Source organism: Sparassis crispa (genome assembly GCF_003851025.1).
Source record: "Sparassis crispa DNA, contig_000009F, whole genome shotgun sequence".
In the NCBI taxonomy this organism is placed as follows: Eukaryota; Fungi; Basidiomycota; class Agaricomycetes; order Polyporales; family Sparassidaceae; genus Sparassis; species Sparassis crispa.
Window position 1 is genome coordinate 1,304,841 of NW_020939756.1, and position 16,331 is coordinate 1,321,171.

At 51.2% G+C, this 16,331-nt stretch overlaps 5 protein-coding genes across 5 annotated transcripts; 2 read left to right on the forward strand and 3 right to left on the reverse strand.

Annotated features, from left to right (window-relative positions):
• Window positions 1-225: 225 nt before the first annotated feature.
• Window positions 226-2,020, forward strand: SCP_1004310 (hypothetical protein; the record flags this gene model as incomplete). The annotated part of the gene is made up of 4 exons (XM_027762296.1): window positions 226-1,374; window positions 1,429-1,652; window positions 1,703-1,810; window positions 1,861-2,020. The coding sequence occupies 4 exons, from the start codon at window positions 226-228 to the stop codon at window positions 2,018-2,020; spliced, it is 1,641 nt and encodes a 546-aa protein (XP_027618097.1).
• Window positions 2,021-3,508: 1,488 nt separating this feature from the next.
• On the reverse strand, window positions 3,509-3,871 carry SCP_1004320 (hypothetical protein; the record flags this gene model as incomplete). The annotated part of the gene is made up of 1 exon (XM_027762297.1): window positions 3,509-3,871. The coding sequence occupies one exon, from the start codon at window positions 3,869-3,871 to the stop codon at window positions 3,509-3,511; it is 363 nt and encodes a 120-aa protein (XP_027618098.1).
• A 1,919-nt stretch (window positions 3,872-5,790) lies between these two features.
• SCP_1004330 (predicted protein) lies at window positions 5,791-10,708 on the forward strand (the record flags this gene model as incomplete). The annotated part of the gene is made up of 6 exons (XM_027762298.1): window positions 5,791-5,971; window positions 6,024-6,177; window positions 6,245-7,754; window positions 7,811-9,913; window positions 9,967-10,297; window positions 10,350-10,708. 6 exons carry the CDS (start codon window positions 5,791-5,793, stop codon window positions 10,706-10,708), a joined length of 4,638 nt encoding a protein of 1,545 aa, XP_027618099.1.
• Window positions 10,709-11,419: 711 nt separating this feature from the next.
• On the reverse strand, window positions 11,420-14,120 carry SCP_1004340 (Cytochrome P450 52A3-A; the record flags this gene model as incomplete). Its single annotated transcript, XM_027762299.1, has 16 exons — window positions 11,420-11,461; window positions 11,527-11,703; window positions 11,760-11,875; window positions 11,933-11,988; window positions 12,044-12,118; window positions 12,168-12,182; window positions 12,237-12,474; window positions 12,533-12,896; window positions 12,944-13,010; window positions 13,058-13,126; window positions 13,180-13,192; window positions 13,243-13,302; window positions 13,354-13,390; window positions 13,578-13,607; window positions 13,665-13,735; window positions 13,805-14,120. The coding sequence occupies 16 exons, from the start codon at window positions 14,118-14,120 to the stop codon at window positions 11,420-11,422; spliced, it is 1,746 nt and encodes a 581-aa protein (XP_027618100.1).
• Window positions 14,121-14,692: 572 nt separating this feature from the next.
• SCP_1004350 (JmjC domain-containing protein) lies at window positions 14,693-16,189 on the reverse strand (the record flags this gene model as incomplete). Its single annotated transcript, XM_027762300.1, has 3 exons — window positions 14,693-15,607; window positions 15,656-15,991; window positions 16,055-16,189. 3 exons carry the CDS (start codon window positions 16,187-16,189, stop codon window positions 14,693-14,695), a joined length of 1,386 nt encoding a protein of 461 aa, XP_027618101.1.
• Between the last annotated feature and the right edge of the window lie 142 nt (window positions 16,190-16,331).

Below are 16,331 nucleotides of genomic sequence, written 5' to 3' on the forward strand. Positions count from 1 at the left end.
AAGACATTTCCCATCGTACGTCTCTCTCATCGCCTCGCCCCATATGTGCCGTTTATCGAATTCGACAGCTTCCACTGCCGCAGGCGGACCTGGGGCGGACCTGAGGCAGGAATACGGGTATTTCCTGAGAAACAGCACCGTGTTATACTTCTTGTGCGGTACCTTCACACTCAGGGCGTTCGACCCTATGCCAATCTCGCCGGACCATTGCGGTAGACACCCGTCATGTCTACACAAATACCGATACCTCCGCTCATCCAACTTCCAAACGACTCTCAAGGTCGCATGAACGAAGGAAAGGATGACTTGTTCGCTACGTTATTCTCGCCACCAACGCCAAGGCCTTCGCCCACGCTCACACCAGTTCTCGGTGACACACCTGATACCCTCACACAATCGTACTGCCATCGTGCACGCACACAGTCTGTAGATTCAGACTTTGGAGCATTCGTCTCAGTGCCGTCCTCGGACGATCCTCTGCGTTCCTCCGGCTCTAACCCTGACTTTCTCCCATTCACTCCCATCCAGAATATTGATTTCCTGGGAAATGTCGCAGTCAATGCGATACAAGCAACTGAGAGGAACAAGCAGGACTTGCTGGAGGAGTTGTTGAATCATGAAGACGATCCGTTGTACTTCTTGCAAACTAGCGCCAGCGCCAGTGCATCAAGAACATCAACACCGATCCCCCCGTCTGACCCGGACTCTGCGGAGAGCCTGCATTTATCAGCAGAACAACCTCCGTGTCAATCCAGCGACAGCTCTGAAGAAAGTGAGAGGCACTCACCACGGCCCACAAGTTCTCGCAAATATATGAAAGATCGCAGCAGAGGACGGTCCTCATCGCCACCTCTTCGCTCACCATCACTACCACCCTCATCACCGACCCGCATTTCCAAACCAGAGATCCAACCCGCGCAATCGTTCTTCATTCCCTCTTCATTCCCCTCCCGCTGGGTGTCCTCCTTCCTCTCGTCTGCAGCTCGGTCGCCCCCGCCTCGACGGGCCGCGTCAGAAGCGGAAAGGCATGATCAAAGCGATTCCAGCTCTTCAAGCTCGTCGTCTTCGCGCATTCATCAGCGAACCTTGCCGGCAACTCTCCCGTCTCAACTTGTCGACACGCTGAGCGGTCTCCCTCCTTCCCTTCCGGTCCGTGTCCCACAAATGGTCCCCGGCATTGACGCCATCACACATGGTACTCCATTCGCCTCGCACGCGTTTGTGCCCGCGTCCGGGGCTCCTGGGTTCGCAGGTGACCGGGATTGGGATAAGGGATTCGATTTTGACAGAAGCAATCTGGACAAGAAGAGCGTGCGGCTTGTAGGGCGGAAGGACATCACTATCCCTGTCCTGACTGTGGAATTGGCCGACATGGCGAGCCCTTCATTGCGTGGTTTCGAGCACTGTCACTAACATCATACTTCCCAGCTACGACCGCATTTCCCGGCGCTGGCCCGTCTACCACGGTCATGGTTACTCCTTTACAGTTTGGACCAGAATGGCATCTCCCTGAACACGCTCTACATGCGTTGTCAGAACCATACAGGGGGCGCGCTTGTCATTTTGCGGGATTCGAGGAACGCCGTGTTCGGTGCGTGGATGGGAGAGGGTATCCACTTATCGAAAGGGGCATACTTCGGTAGTGGCGAATCGTAGGTGCTCCGACAGCGTTCCTGGTTCATCTGATGCTTATTCTCTCAAGGTTCCTGTGGAAGCGGATACCGGACAACCAGCTGAAGATATACAAATGGTCGGGAAAGAATGACTACGTCGCGCTATGCGAGTCGGATTACATGTCCTTTGGTGGAGGGTGCGTTCATGCTTGCAAGCTGCGGTCGAACTCTGACACGTCCCCTGCAGTGATGGCCACTACGGCCTCTATATCGAGAGCAGTCTGACCGATGGGTCGTCTGCGACGTGCCCTACGTTCAACAATGAACCGTTGTGTGCTGCTGGCCCGCGACAGGGTGACAACGTTTTGTTTGAATGTGTAGGGTTGGAGGTGTGGGGAGTGGGATAGATAGAAAGTTGCCAAAACAACATCTGTGATACTTCGAATGTACTCTGCGCAGACCCGTCGCGGCATTTGCCAATAATTCAATCCAGAACTGGTTTGTGACGTTCGTGGCAGGCTCCTAGAACCATCCGTCGCTACAGCGTTCTCGCTCCTACATACTATGTTTTCAGAGATCACATGATATATGTTTTAAGAGACATACCATTTTGAGAAGGACCTTCCATTTTGAGAACCCAAACAAGAGGAGGAGAACGCTGTAGGACGGCTGGCCAATAATGTCTTCCGAGGTTCCTCCGTGCCCAGCGCTTCGCCTTGCTTCACCTTAGCGAAAAGACCGTTTAGGCAGTAGCTGGCTGTTCGCTTATAATACTTTCATCAAGCGGTTTGTGAGGTCTCTCGTCCTAACTCCTGCACAATTCGCATGGTGCCTGTACTTATTACAGTAACAACCTGGTGTTCATTTTCCGTCATGCCCTTCTCATCGTCAACTAAATGGTTTATCAAATGCATTCATTCTTGCCGTTCTCAAGCAGTGATGTTACCAAGCCAGTGGTACTGCAAGACATCTTTGAGTTGAGCTGCTGTCAAGATCATGTGGGATGAAAATGTATTATGTGTTACATGCAGTGGTACAGTAGGCTATATAAAAGTTGTGTGCACTGCAGTGAGGACTTGGTGCTGCCGCCGTGAGGACGAGAGACCCCACAAACCGCTTGATGAAAATATTACAAGCAAACAGCCAGCTACTGCCTAAACGGTCTTTTCGCTAAGGTGAAGCAAGGCGAAGCGCTGGGCACGGAGGAACCTCGGAAGACATTATTGGCCAGCCGTCCTATAGTGTTCTCCTCCTCTTGTTCGGGTTCTCAAAATGGAAGGTCCTTCTCAAAGTGGTAATCCTCTTAAAATATATATCATGTGATCTCTAAAACATGAATCTGGGATGTAGGAGTGAGAATGCTATAGCGACGGATGGTTCTAGGAGCCTGCGTTCGTGGGCACATTATGAGTGAATTGCCTTTGACGCTGGTTACTGTTCCGGGGAAAACTCAGGACCCCGGCATATGCTCCAATATGTCCGATCCAAAATCCCCGAATTTTGGCCCTTATGTCCGCACACCATTTGGGCCCAAATACCCGCACAACGGATCGGGTTAGCCAAATTTGGTCCATTTATACTCGCGTGGCTGATATAACCTCTAAATGGCCAAAATTTACAAAGAAAGCGCAAAAATCACCCAGGACATGCAGAACATGCTACGCATCATTGCTGAACCTATCGACACTATCCTGACCTTTTGGCCGTGGCTACATGTTTAGGACACATTCAACGTCCAATTTGTCTAATACTGCATGTAAGAGAATGGGCTTGTCATTGTATATCAGTTCTGAGGGTGAGAGGCGACCTACTCACAGTGCAAGAGTGACATGATGAGAGGGATGGAGAGCAGCTTGAAGTCGGATGGGATCAAAAGACTGTGTGTTCAGAGAGGCTCACATGGTGGTCTGGCCATCATAAATGGCACGACACCACTCTTTCATGAGGAACGGGGTGAGAGAGTAGCAGGCACTACCATCACTGGGTATGTATGTGTAGCTGTTGCTGTCAGCATTTACGGTATGATGATTTACCCATTTTGCTTCGAGGATGAGGCGAATGCATGCAAGCTCCCAGTCCAAGTCAGACATCGAAGTTTTGCTGGCCGCTTCTTCATCATCGTTCTCACCTTCATCATCACTTCTTCGGCTAGCACTGTTGTTCCACGTCTTGATCACATCATTCATATTGATGATGATGACAACTTTTGGTGCATCTCTTTCAATCAGGTGCTTCACAAAATCCTGCCAATCTTCCATGTTATCGACATCTACTGTGTCACTGTGAGTTTTCCTCAGGCTGCAAGTATAATTTGATTAGTAATACAAAGTAGTGATAACGAACTGCCTACACTGTCGTAAATGAGTATTTGAATGGATAGCATTTGCAGTCCATGACAGCATACTTCAACTCATTATGCTTGAGGAGTGCCTGTGTCAAGAATGCCGTGTAGCTGGCACCATCAGTGCTAATGGCAGTTTGATTTCCTTCTGCTTCAGTTCAATTTTGTCCTTAGGCTGAGCGCGAGACTTACCAGTTGGCTTGATCACAACATGGTAGTACAGTATGATGGCAAACAGGCTTTCATAAGGTGCAGGTGCAACCTCATCATCAGGGGGAGGTGACACCGACATTGATGTAGTACTGTTAGGAAAGCAGAGCACCCATAATTCTGGAGCTCCAGAAATTGTCGCTCTGCTTATCTCATGTGTCCCAGATTGGGAACTGACTTCGAGGTCTCATTGTGGCAACGCGAAATCGAAAGTTGCATTTCCGCATATTTCTGCACACTGCTGTAAGGGGGGCGAGGAGACCTTGGCAAGCAAGGTGACCCTTGGAAGTCTCCAACCTAGAGTCTTCAGTGCCCAACTTCCGGGTTTAAAACGCCCCTCCAGGCTCCCAGACCCATTGGGTTTTAAACATAGTTTTAAACAGTTAAATACCAATGTTTATAAACATACTGTAGTGAAACGACCTTAGGTTCAGTCACGTGTCACAGGCCTCGTGAACTGAACTCGCTTAAGTGTTTGTAGCATGTCACGGGTGTTTGTGAACTGGAAGCAAAAGAGGATGTCACCGGTAAGGCTCCAACCATTTAATCTATTTACAGTTCCAATCACTAAATAAATGGTATATGGTAAATAGATGGTAAATATAAGGTAAATATATAGTTTATATAATTATCAGAACTGCACCTCAGATAAGACTGTAACTTGCTATATATATTACTATTGTTTTTTCTGCAGTCAGAAAAGTTGAGGGCTGCACTAAATGCTAAGATTTAATGACTTTCATAATGACTTTTGAAAGTCAGAGACAATATTTAACAACTTCAACCCTATTTTAGAGTTACAATTATAATTCAGAAAATCTAAACTTATCTCTATAGCTTTTGGCTGAACTTTCTCTGGTTTTATGTGGGAATATGCAGACTACGTGGGCTGTACAGCCCATAACCATATACTATTTATGTACTATATATTTACCATGTACAGGTCACACTATAAATAAATGTATATAGTATACTAAATAAACCATATATACATGGTAAATAGATAAAATAATTGGAGCCTTAGTCACCGGTGCTCACAGCATCAGGCCTTCAGGCATGGCGGACTGTCGGCGGGCGCCTGCGGCACCTCTGAACTGAACTTGAGTCACAGGTCACTCCTACCCTGTGAACTGTGAACTGAGGAAGAAAACATGTCACAGGTCACAGGCCGTGAACCTAAGGTCGTTTCACTACAGTATGTCAAAAACTCATGAGTTATTCCCGGAACAGTAGCGCTGGTGTTGACGTTGAGCGCTGAGCAAGCAGTACGCAGTATTACGTAATGAGAATGCGCAACATACATTGTAATCTTCCTCTAATCCTTCCGAGCCTACAACTATCATGTTCCTCGTTCTCTTCTAGCTTGCTTCTATCCTGATTTATGCCTTGCTCGTCTTTACCTCTGTTTAGGAATACGGTGGGCTGTGAAAGAAACCAGAGTCTTTTCTTGACATCACATTTCTACTCAGCCTGTGCTCTCGCGTGTCTGGACTGCCCGACACCACTGGAATTTACCTGACGTACGTGCTCGTCCGCCGCAAGCATTGAAGTGATCTGAAGTAATCGAGGATCATTGGAGTGGCAGAAATATCGCAGCTCCTCCCCCCGACATCATATCCTGCACCTATGTCCTCTCCCGATGCCAGTACCAGTACCAATACCAGCCAGTTATTGTTTCTCCCTACAGCAAGCATCAATAAGTCACAGACCTCGCTCACTCTCCCTGATGTCAGCCGGGAAGACAGCACCGTGACATTTGATGTTTCTATGCACTCGGAACTTGCGAAGGCAGATATCTCCCTCGCACGTGAGTATTAGATCCTCCTGCATATCGGGACGCTGTTTACATGGGATTGTAGCGGATGGGAGCTTCGTCGAGACTTCTTCCGGTGCTGCCGCTCGCGAGTTGAAACGGCGATTCGACGAATATCACGGCGTTGGCAAGGATGTGCGCTCGCCCTACGCCATCACCGCTATCGTCAACCAGCATGGAAAGCAGATGTACCGATTGGGGTCAGTCTGTTTTGGGTATGCCTTTGCGTATCATCGGACCTGACTGTCACTTGTGGGTGTATTCCAGCGCTCGGAATCTCTCCGCGCCTGCTGCAGCCGCTGAAGAAGCTGAACTTCGCACTAGCAAATATACGACATCCAGTACGATACCTTCTCAGGCGATTTCGAAACCACCGCAGTCGCGGCGCCGCTCCCGGATGAGCGTACACTCCTTTCTTTCTTCGGCCGTATTCAAAAATGGTCCGGCGCCTGTACTGCCACCGGCCATTTCTCAACAGGATGGCAGCCGTTCGCCTCCCGTTCGGAAGCTCAGAAAGACCCGGTCGATACCCAACTTAGTCGGCGTCGGGTCCGATCCGTCGTCGAGCCAGGCTAAGCCGCAGGCCCCGCCTACCGGCAGACCCCACGCACACAGTGTCTCTAGTGCGGATGCTTTCCGTCCGTCCCCTCCGGTGATGAAGCAGGAGGAGAAGCTAGCGCAGCGTGATATATTTGCGGACACGATGTCGTGGCACAGCGTGCCTACTTCACCCCTTGGTTCGAGCCGCACCTCTTTCTCAGCACCGAGTCTACATCTTCCGAGAGACCAGCGGTTGGATCCGTTTGATCATGGGAAGACGTCGGGCGCGATACTGAGTCCCTTTGGTCCCTGCGTCAACTTTGAGTCGCCGTCATGGCGGCCTTCGTCTGCCTTGTCTGTACCTCCTGCGCTGCGGGAGATGCAGTCGTTCGAGTCGGTTATGACCGCGCGTGCGGATAGCCGTCCACGGTCACCCCGGAGTGCTATTCGTACTCACACTGTGGACGAAGAAAGCACGGACGAGCCACAGATGACGACGCTTCCCGAGAACGAGACCCCTGCGTCGAAGCCTGTGGTACCCTTAGCTGAGACGACATTCCACTCGCGCTATTCAACAGATGTATTCGACGTGTTGCAGACGTATCGAGGACTACCGGTGCCGGACAAGTTGTCGCCGACTGTTCTTGAGACTACCATCAAGTTATCACTCAAAGCAGAAGAGAGCGCAGTTCCACGTGATGATCCTCGTTTCGTAATCTGGGGTGACGTCGAGGCGGACGATCCAGACGACATCCCGCAGGATAGCACCACCGACCTGTCTTCTGCACATTCAGTGGTTTCACGCAAGAAGAATGCTAAAGACAAGAGCATTTCCGCTCAGCCGGATATACCTCCCATCTCTCTGTCTAGCAGCGTCGGCCCGAAGAGGATGATGCTTGCAGCTACCATTGAACGTTGGATAGCGCAGCTTACGAGCGAGCTAGACTACGACGAGTTGCTCATATTCTTCTTAACGTATCGGACCTACGTTTCTGGTGTAGATTTGGGCCATCTGCTCATCTGCAGGTTTCACTGGGCACTTGGGGAACCGACGTCTACCCACGACGAGATGGTCCGACGCATCGTACGGGTCCGGACTTTCACCGCTATCCGGTATTGGGTGTTGACCTTCTTTAATGTCGACTTCGTGCCTGACCGAGAGTTGCGTCTACTCTTTGCCAATTGGCTGAACACTTTAAGAAGAGATCCGATCCTGCAGCGTCATCGAGATGCTCTGGTAAGATCCCTCAATGCACTTACTAAATTATGTGTATCTGACTAGAGTTCTACTAGAAAATTGTCCGGCAACTGAAGAAGGTCTTCCTGGATTGCAAAGATGTTCACTTGCACAAGGGGAAGAGAACCATTCATCGGCAGCCAAGGCAGCCTGAGACTCCCATTCCTCAGCCCTCCAAGCTGGGGGATTTATCCAACGGTCATTTTGCTGAATCTCTCAGGAGGGCAATTGAGCCAGAAGATTCAGATATCGATCTTGAATTCGACGGCTCAGACTTTTTGAACGCGCAAAACTTCGGTATCGGTGCGTCACCAGATACTGTTGTTGGCTCGGGTGGGCCGTCAGACGCATTGGACCTTGTCATGCTGCGGCAACCGCTGCACTTCGCATTTACCCATACACATGGGAGAGCGAATCCAATTCTTCAGGCGCCGTATCCTCTTCCTGCTCCTGTAATTTTACCCGTGTCCCACAGTGCCCTTTCGCGCGCTCTCGTCAATACGATTGGCCGCCTTGGGAGGTGGAAGCGCGTCTTAAATGCTCGGAACACGCGTACTCCTCTCAATATGCCTCTCAACATGCCTCTCAACATGCGTGTTGATGTATCGGCTTTCGATGTGGAGCCTAACGAGACCGGGGATCTTCTGCTGGTGCGTGGGGGATTTGAACAGTATTTGAAGATGGTTGAAAGCCAGATACAAGCCAACACCACGATGCTGCCTCATTCATCGGATTTTGTGCCGTCAGCTATGTCTATCCGCGACAGTGTCACGATTGCAGAGTCCACATTTGACACACCCCCGGATTACTTCCAGCCAGGAGAGGACGTTAGTACTGCTGTACAACCTTCATATCCTACGTTGGATGCTACGCGTCTCTCGACTCCCTCGGAAGTTGGCGATCTCAGCACCACGAGCGAGTTTATATCTGCAACTTCGGAGCCCCTCGAGTCGCCGCCATTTTCTTCGGAGCGTGCCTCCCCGGGTCCTATGTCTACCATTTTCAGTCAACAAATTGATGTTGTTTCGATCGACGAACTTGACTTGTCGGATTTGTCTTCGGACGAGGACCTGGAGCCTGTTGTACCACCGGGTCTCAAACGACCTCCCCGTCGATTACCAAATCGTAGAGAGTTCGAGTTCGTCCGCCATTCCGCGGATAGTGTATCCTCGATGGGTATTCGGACTAGCGAGTCATTACTGTCTGGCGGCTCGAACTCTTCTGCAGGTCCTGATATGGGGGGGCCTATCGAACAATGGCAGGTCGATGCACTTGTTGACTCGTTGAGTGATGAAGCCGAAGATGGCGACGTCGAGGCAGCTCTGCGTCGGCTCGAGGGCCAAATCAATCAGGACAAGCAACGTGCAAAGCAGTCGAAAGTTGATAAATGGGTTCAGTCCATCCAAGAACGACGCACTGCGGGTCAATCCGATGCCAGATCATCCCACAACTCGTCCGACGAGGACTACGGTGAAGAGGTCGAACATTCACAGATACAGGATAGCTCTCAGTCTGGCAGTTACAGCTCTTCGCTTCCTTCTACCTCCCTCTCGAGCCTACACAGCTCTCTAGACTCAACTCTCGCACCAGAAACGGCTACAACAGAGTCGTGGATAGATTCGTTGGTGTCAGATCGTGCCACCATCTCAGCGACAGCGGACACGAAGCCCTCCGTCGAAGATGCGGTTCCAGCTGAAATCCTTAACAGCAGAGTTTCAAGGCCTTCGACACCTACTGATCCCACCCCTCGGAATCTCACTGCTCCCCCTCCGACGGCTCATCCTCCCCCGCTCTCGAGATTTATTCATCCCGAGAAAATCAAGTGGCATTGCTCCTTTATTCGCAGCTATCGTACAGAAACGTTGATGCATCACTTCTCCATGATTGACCGCGAGCTGTTCCTCGGGATCAAATTTGAAGAGCTGGTATCACCACACTTGTCAGGAATGAATGAAGAGGCAAACATCCATGACTGGGGACAATTCCTCAGGCAGAGAGCGCGATTGAAAGCCGAGGGACGAGACGGACATCAAACCGGCTCTCTGACTGTGGTACGCGGCCGCTTCAACCTGATGGCAAATTTCGTCGTCTCTGAGGTCGTGCTCACTCATCCGAGTGAACGTGCAGTTGTATTCAATAAGTTCATTCGTATGGCTTGGGTAGGTCTAATACATCGGGAATTCACGTTATGCAGATCCTAACATTACATTAGGAAGCGTACAGGCTGAAGAACTTCAATGCCCTGGTTGCAATCATAGCTGGATTACGCAGTGAATGGGCCACAAGAGCAATGGGGAAGATGCTAAACCGAGTAGGTTTCCGCGAGTCGCGTGTTCTTGAGGACTTGATCGCTTGGACTACGAATGCGGGGGATTTCAAGCATATCCGCCGAACTGTGGATGCTCTTTCGGAAGCCGAGTCACTACCTACGAACTCCCAGGAAATATCTATCAACACAGACGGGCAAACGTCGACAACGCGTAGCAAAGTACCTTTGGAGAACAAGCCGCCGCCACCGATTCCGGCATGCGTGCCCTTCTTCGGTAGGCTTGTCCTGTGTGCTCTGTATATCCACTTTACTGACATTTCTTTTAGGCATATATCTCTCTCAGCTGTACCGCTATAGCCATCTTCCCGATCTGATCGATCCGACTGCTCCTGATGAATCAGTCGGCATTGACCCAGTTTCCAACAGTTTTGAACCGCCTGCACATCCCGAGGTTTTCTCAAGCCTGATGCCACTTCCACCGTCAATTCAGCTGGAGCCGTTGATCAACGTCCACAAGCAACGTCTCATCGCCGGGGCCATTCAGTCTCTCGTCGCTGGGCAACATCTTGCATCTAAAGTTCAATATCCACTTGACAAAAAATTATTCCAGAAGTGCTTGAAGTTAAGAGGTTTAGACCATGCTACACTTGAACGGGCTCTTGCATTATCTCCTGCAGCGAAGTAATTGTATTATCATTCTTCTTTCCGGTCTGTTTCTTGGATTGTCGTAATTCCATGTTGTCGTGCAATTCGTTCATGTACACATAGTAATGTCCCGTTTACGCAGTCAATATGAAATGTATCAATTTACAGCATATTCCTATTACATGATGGAGGTATCGTAAGTACACATGCAACGCATACGAGTATATACAATCACGATTACTCACACGTAGGTCTTATTAAAGTAGAAACCGTCTATCGATACATACGCAGAGCTAGATTGCATGCCGCAAGCTGCAGAGTTGGCACAAAAGAAAGCACAGTTCGGAGCATGTTCAGCAAGCCACTATCCGAATCTCGACAGTAGGCGGGAGAAGAGCGCACAATCACAGTTGTGATCTGGTCCGCCGGATCGCCGGATTGCCGAGTCCAAGACAATCCAATATAATTAGTTCCGGACCAAACATTGAATATTGAATGAGAACCACTTGACGTCTTCAATGTAACTAAGAAAAACGTGAAGGTAAGTGAGGATGGGCCGGAAACACAACGTCCTTTCCGCGAACAGCAGCATTGTTGACACAGAGCCAGCTACTCCGTTTCCGTTTCGGAGGCCATTACAACGGAACAACCCACACTCTACTCGGGCGCATGATGTCATTCGTTGTACGTAGCTTCTTCGTTCAGTGCGTTCACGAAGGCCGATATGTACACACGTGACTACAACATCATCTCAACAGGCGGTTGCATCGTCCATTCTCAACCACAGCCCGTCCTGAAGGGCATTTGGAAATGCACTCAGTGCCTCAATCCTCTATTGTGGACAAATGTAACACTCACTTTAACGTACATGGTCAGATGCGTCGTGAACAACACCTCGTCTTCCCCATTCGAGCCCCGAGAATCCACGAAGCCAGGAGGCGGGAGCGAACCTGGACTGGCCTCCAGCGCGAGCTTGACACCCACGAACTGTTGCAGCAGGCGCACGAGCATGAAGGATACCTCGTTATAAGCAAACTAGACCAGACAGTTTAGGCGGCACTAAGGAAATCATGAAAGTAAGGCTCACTTACCTGCTGACCAAGGCAGATGCGGGGACCGGCATTAAAGGGGAGGAATATGTAGGGGTTCGGCGTGAGATACTTGTGCAGCCGCTGGTCGAGGAAGCGGTCAGGGTCAAACTCCAATGCTGCAGTAAACATGGGAATCAGTCTGCAAGTTTGAGATTCTTGCAGTGAGACACTACCGTCTGGGCCCCATAGATCCTTCCGCCGGTGCATCACGAATACCGAGTACTGGAATCTTGTTGGACACCAGTCAGAAATAGCGTAACGTAGAGAAACAGGGGACGCAATACCTTGTATTAGCCGGTAGGAAGTACGGTTTCTCGCCAGGAATCATCGATGGCAGCACAGTGCCTTTGATGGTTGATCTAATGAGACACGTGAGACAGTAAGTACACTTGGAACGTGTCAATATACCGGAAGTTAAACGGCCTACAAGTTCTCAACTGTCAGCAAATCCACAACTTCGACTACAACTCTACGCACACGGGTGGGTATAGACGTAATGTTTCGTTGATGAAAGCACGCAAGAACTTCATCTCACGGATGTCGTCGTGAGTCGGGCGCCTTGATGTGCCAACCTCGGCAAGGACCTCTTGGCGCAACCGCCGGAGGATGTGTGGATGCTGGGCTAGCTTGTACACGGCGAACGTCAGCGTTGCCGCGGTAGTGTCACGTCCAGCCAGCAGGATATTGAGGATCTCATCCTGGATGATTTGGGAGTCTGACAAAAGGTTATGCAGGTTCCGATAATACAACGCCACTGTGGGTCCTATACGCACCATCCGTGAGATTCACCAGATGCTCCAGGAGCGTCGTATCGTCTACACCCTGGTCCTTCTTCTGGTCCTTCTCGCGGAGTGCATTCTCAAGGACAGGCTTGATGAAATCGTCTATGGCGACCACGTGCTTCTTCACCTGGTCCTCCCAGAACTCAAACAGGGGCCAGATTCCGAGGAAACGTGAACGGAGCGCGCTCTGCAGTTGCGCGCCGAAGAACGAGCGGCTGAACCGGTCCGAGGGGTGCGCCCGCTGCTGGGAGAGGGGGGAGGTAGGCGGGTACGGCAGGCCCGCAGAGAGCGAGCGCACGTCTTGCCCGAAGAGAAACTCCGTCGCGGAGTCCATCGTAAACCGGGATACGAGATCCTGCGCGCCATCAGTGTTTGCAAAGTCGAAGCAAGCGGTATGCTCACCTGCCAGTCGACAGCATATCCTTCGCTGAGACGTGCCCGCATTTGCTTGAATGCATCGTCGACATGTCTGGAGAAGGTCGGTTAATGCATCCTTCGGTGAGTAGGAAGGCTCACCTGTCAAAGATCTCAAAGTGCCTGATGCGATCCCTGCTAAAGAAAGGCCGAGTCATAGCGCGATGGAACCTGAGACACAGACACTAAACAAGGTGTACACGAAGAGTGGACAATCCCTTTACTTCCACATCTCGCCTGTAGCACGACAATCAACACATTGTACACGAAACTCGAGAGTAGCTCACCATCCGAATTGAATACGCCCGTTCCCAACAGACTCTGCATCTGCCCACGAAAGCTCTGACCTGAAACATTGTCAATTCCGTGCTCCGCGTGAATTTCAGGGGACTACTCACCTTTCTCAAATCCCGGAAAGTGAGTAGCTAGAACAATCTGCAAGGACAGATCTTAGCATTGCATGACCAGTCCAACAGACCAGGAGTTTGGCAGGTAAAGCGCCATCGACACTATCCAACGAGAACCTCGCGTCAATGGGTCAAGACCCGTTGTGCTCGAGATACTCAGTCACTTACACCTTGACGCACATCAGGGTGACACCAGAGTTTTTGACGCAACTCACCTTGATATGTTCGGGCTCGGAAGTGAAAACCTGGACAGAGCGAAATAAATCTCAATGCAAGAAGGCACCGGCGACGATACCACGTACCTTGTTCTCGTAGAACACGCGACGTATGAAGATGTTGCCATAGGTCTCACTAAAGTCAAACAACATATCCGCTACGGAGCAAGCCAGTGGTACCTGTATCCGATGGTGTCTTTCCGAAGGCTGGGCACGATACTACTCACCGATCAACTTGCGCTGGAAGGTACGCTTCTGTTCCAACAATATATCAAGACCTGCTATAAGCTTGGCCTTCACAATGGGAGGGAGCACTGCGCCATGCGCAGCGGCATCACGCCTGTCCACGTAGTCGGTCCACTGCACAACGACGAACAGAGCAAGCGGGAACGAGAAGATGCATGCCAAAGTGAATAACCAGATGGGTACTATTAGCCCATACATTTCACGAACTGCGAGGTTCGCGACAAGCACGACGGCGGGCGGGAGCAAAAGGTTGGGCAAGTTACGGAAAAGGTATGCGAGACCAGGTGGAAAAGACATAATGATGATACAAGGTCGCAACGAGGAAGGATGTGCTTCCACTAATGTGGGGAAAGATACGGTACGTGTCTACTGATCAGTGCCGCCAGTGCATGTTGTCCTGGATGATCAAACTTTGTCAATGTTAGCACGCATCCGACTGGCCTCGGCATGTTGTAAGTTAAAATCCACCGGAAACTATTCTGAACATCCAGCGAGGAAGTACAGGGGAGAGTACACATTAAGCCGTGTATACGCGCGACGGGCACTGTGCATTCAAATTTCAATATGACAGGACAATGTAAATTAGAACGAGCGCGAAGTTGTTGGGGCGCCGCGGAACGTAAATTATGATCCCGAAACAGAATTCGGGTCTGGTCAACGAGCTTGACTAAGTAATTAAGATAGCGCACCGTTGCCCAGAACATCTCGAGCTCAGGAGAGACATCGATGTTCAACGTTCAGGCCTCAGGACCGATCAGCGGCTTACAATCACAGCATGGCATAACAGTCATTAGTCCAAGAAAACACGGACAAGGTCCCATATTCTGAAAACCATGATGTACGTACACACGATAGATCTGTGTGCTCAGTCACCATCTTAACTTCTTCAGTGCCTTATCCTCAACAACTTCCTGCTTCCGTTTACCCTTCCGCGCTCTCCACGCCAGACCGGTTTCATCCCTACTGGCCTTTTCTCTCAGGTAATCCCACACTAACGCATCCGCGTACGGCTGTTCGAAGCTCTCCAGCGCGTCTGGTGGGTAGAACCAGTAATTGAACGCCATATGCACAGCGGAACCGTCAGATCTTGTGAGGACCGAGGACGACGTCACCTCATGCCACCACGACGCGGGAAGGTACAGCATCTCGCCCGCCGAGAGCTCGACAATGTACGGTGAGTTCGTTTTCGCGAGGTCGGAAAAATCCAGAGACGCGGACGTCGGGAACATAGCAGTGGTGGGAAGACCAAGGTGCTTGTGCAGGTACGCAGTAGGTATGCGAGAGAACGACGCAGGCTCGCTATCACCTTCAGCCAAGGGCCCACCTAGAGCTTCCTCTTGCTCCACTTCATCTTCATCATGATCTGTAGATGCGCCTGAAGCACTCTCGTCGCATTCGTCCTGCAACCCGCCGACCAGCGCGTCAAAGTCGTCGATTTCACCTTCGAGCTCGCCCGAGTCGAGCGCGAGCTGGGCGAGTTCGTCGCGCGCATCGTCCAGCGCATCCAGGAGGGCCTGCCGCTCTCGGGTGTTCGCGTGGCCATTGTCTTTGCGCGGGAGCACGTTGATTTTGCGCTCGAGCGCCTGGACACGCGCCTTGCATGCTGCGCGTGCAGAAAGCCCGTCCGCGCGCACGGGCGCGTCCGCATATGAGATGAGGCCATTCGCATGCAGTGTGTCCAGCTGACCGTGTGGGTATAGATGCTCCACCTCAGCGGGCTGCAGGAGGGCGAACCGCTTCCGGCCCTGGAGCAGACAGTATAGGTTGTCATGGAAGTCATGATGCTAAGCAGCGTGAGCCAAACTGCCCACGACAGACGTCGCAGCACGCACCAGACCCGAAGATGACCCGTCGGCGGACTTGCCGAGCCAGAGATTGACCTGCTGGAGGCAGAGATTGCCCATGAGACGCGGCACACGGGGAAAGTCGTTCATCAGCGCGTCCGTGGGCGGAGAGAAAAGCGTCTCTAAGTCCTCGTCGTCATCTGCGTATTGCGTTGTGAGATAGTGGTGCGGCTTCTCGCTGTCCTCGCTGAGCGACGCGAGGAACTCGCGGAACGGCATCGACACGCGCTGGACATCGGTTCCGAACTGACGCGTCGCAGGGTGCATGGGTTCAACGAGCAGCGCCGAATCACCGGCCTTGCGTGCTAGGTAGTCCAGGTCTGTCTTCCTTGGCGAATCGATGGTGCGTTACGACGACGACGAGAGGGAAACAAAGGGACAACGCACCCACTTGTGGGCTTGGAAAGTCGGATCGTCGGGGAGACCGCATATGATGGCTGGTCGGCGTTTGGCTATGTAGTTTGTGAAGAAGTCCTGTGCGGTGATGCTCGGCTCGATACGATCGAGCTGCAATACAGGCATGGCGCCTCTCCTCTGCCAGCAGATATCTCGCTCAGACAGATAATAGGCTGTAGAAGACCCACTCTAGATCTTCAACTGCGGTGCAGTGGTCCGTGTGGTTGAGAAAGCGTAAACTTGCGGAAGAGTTAGGCTCATAAGTACT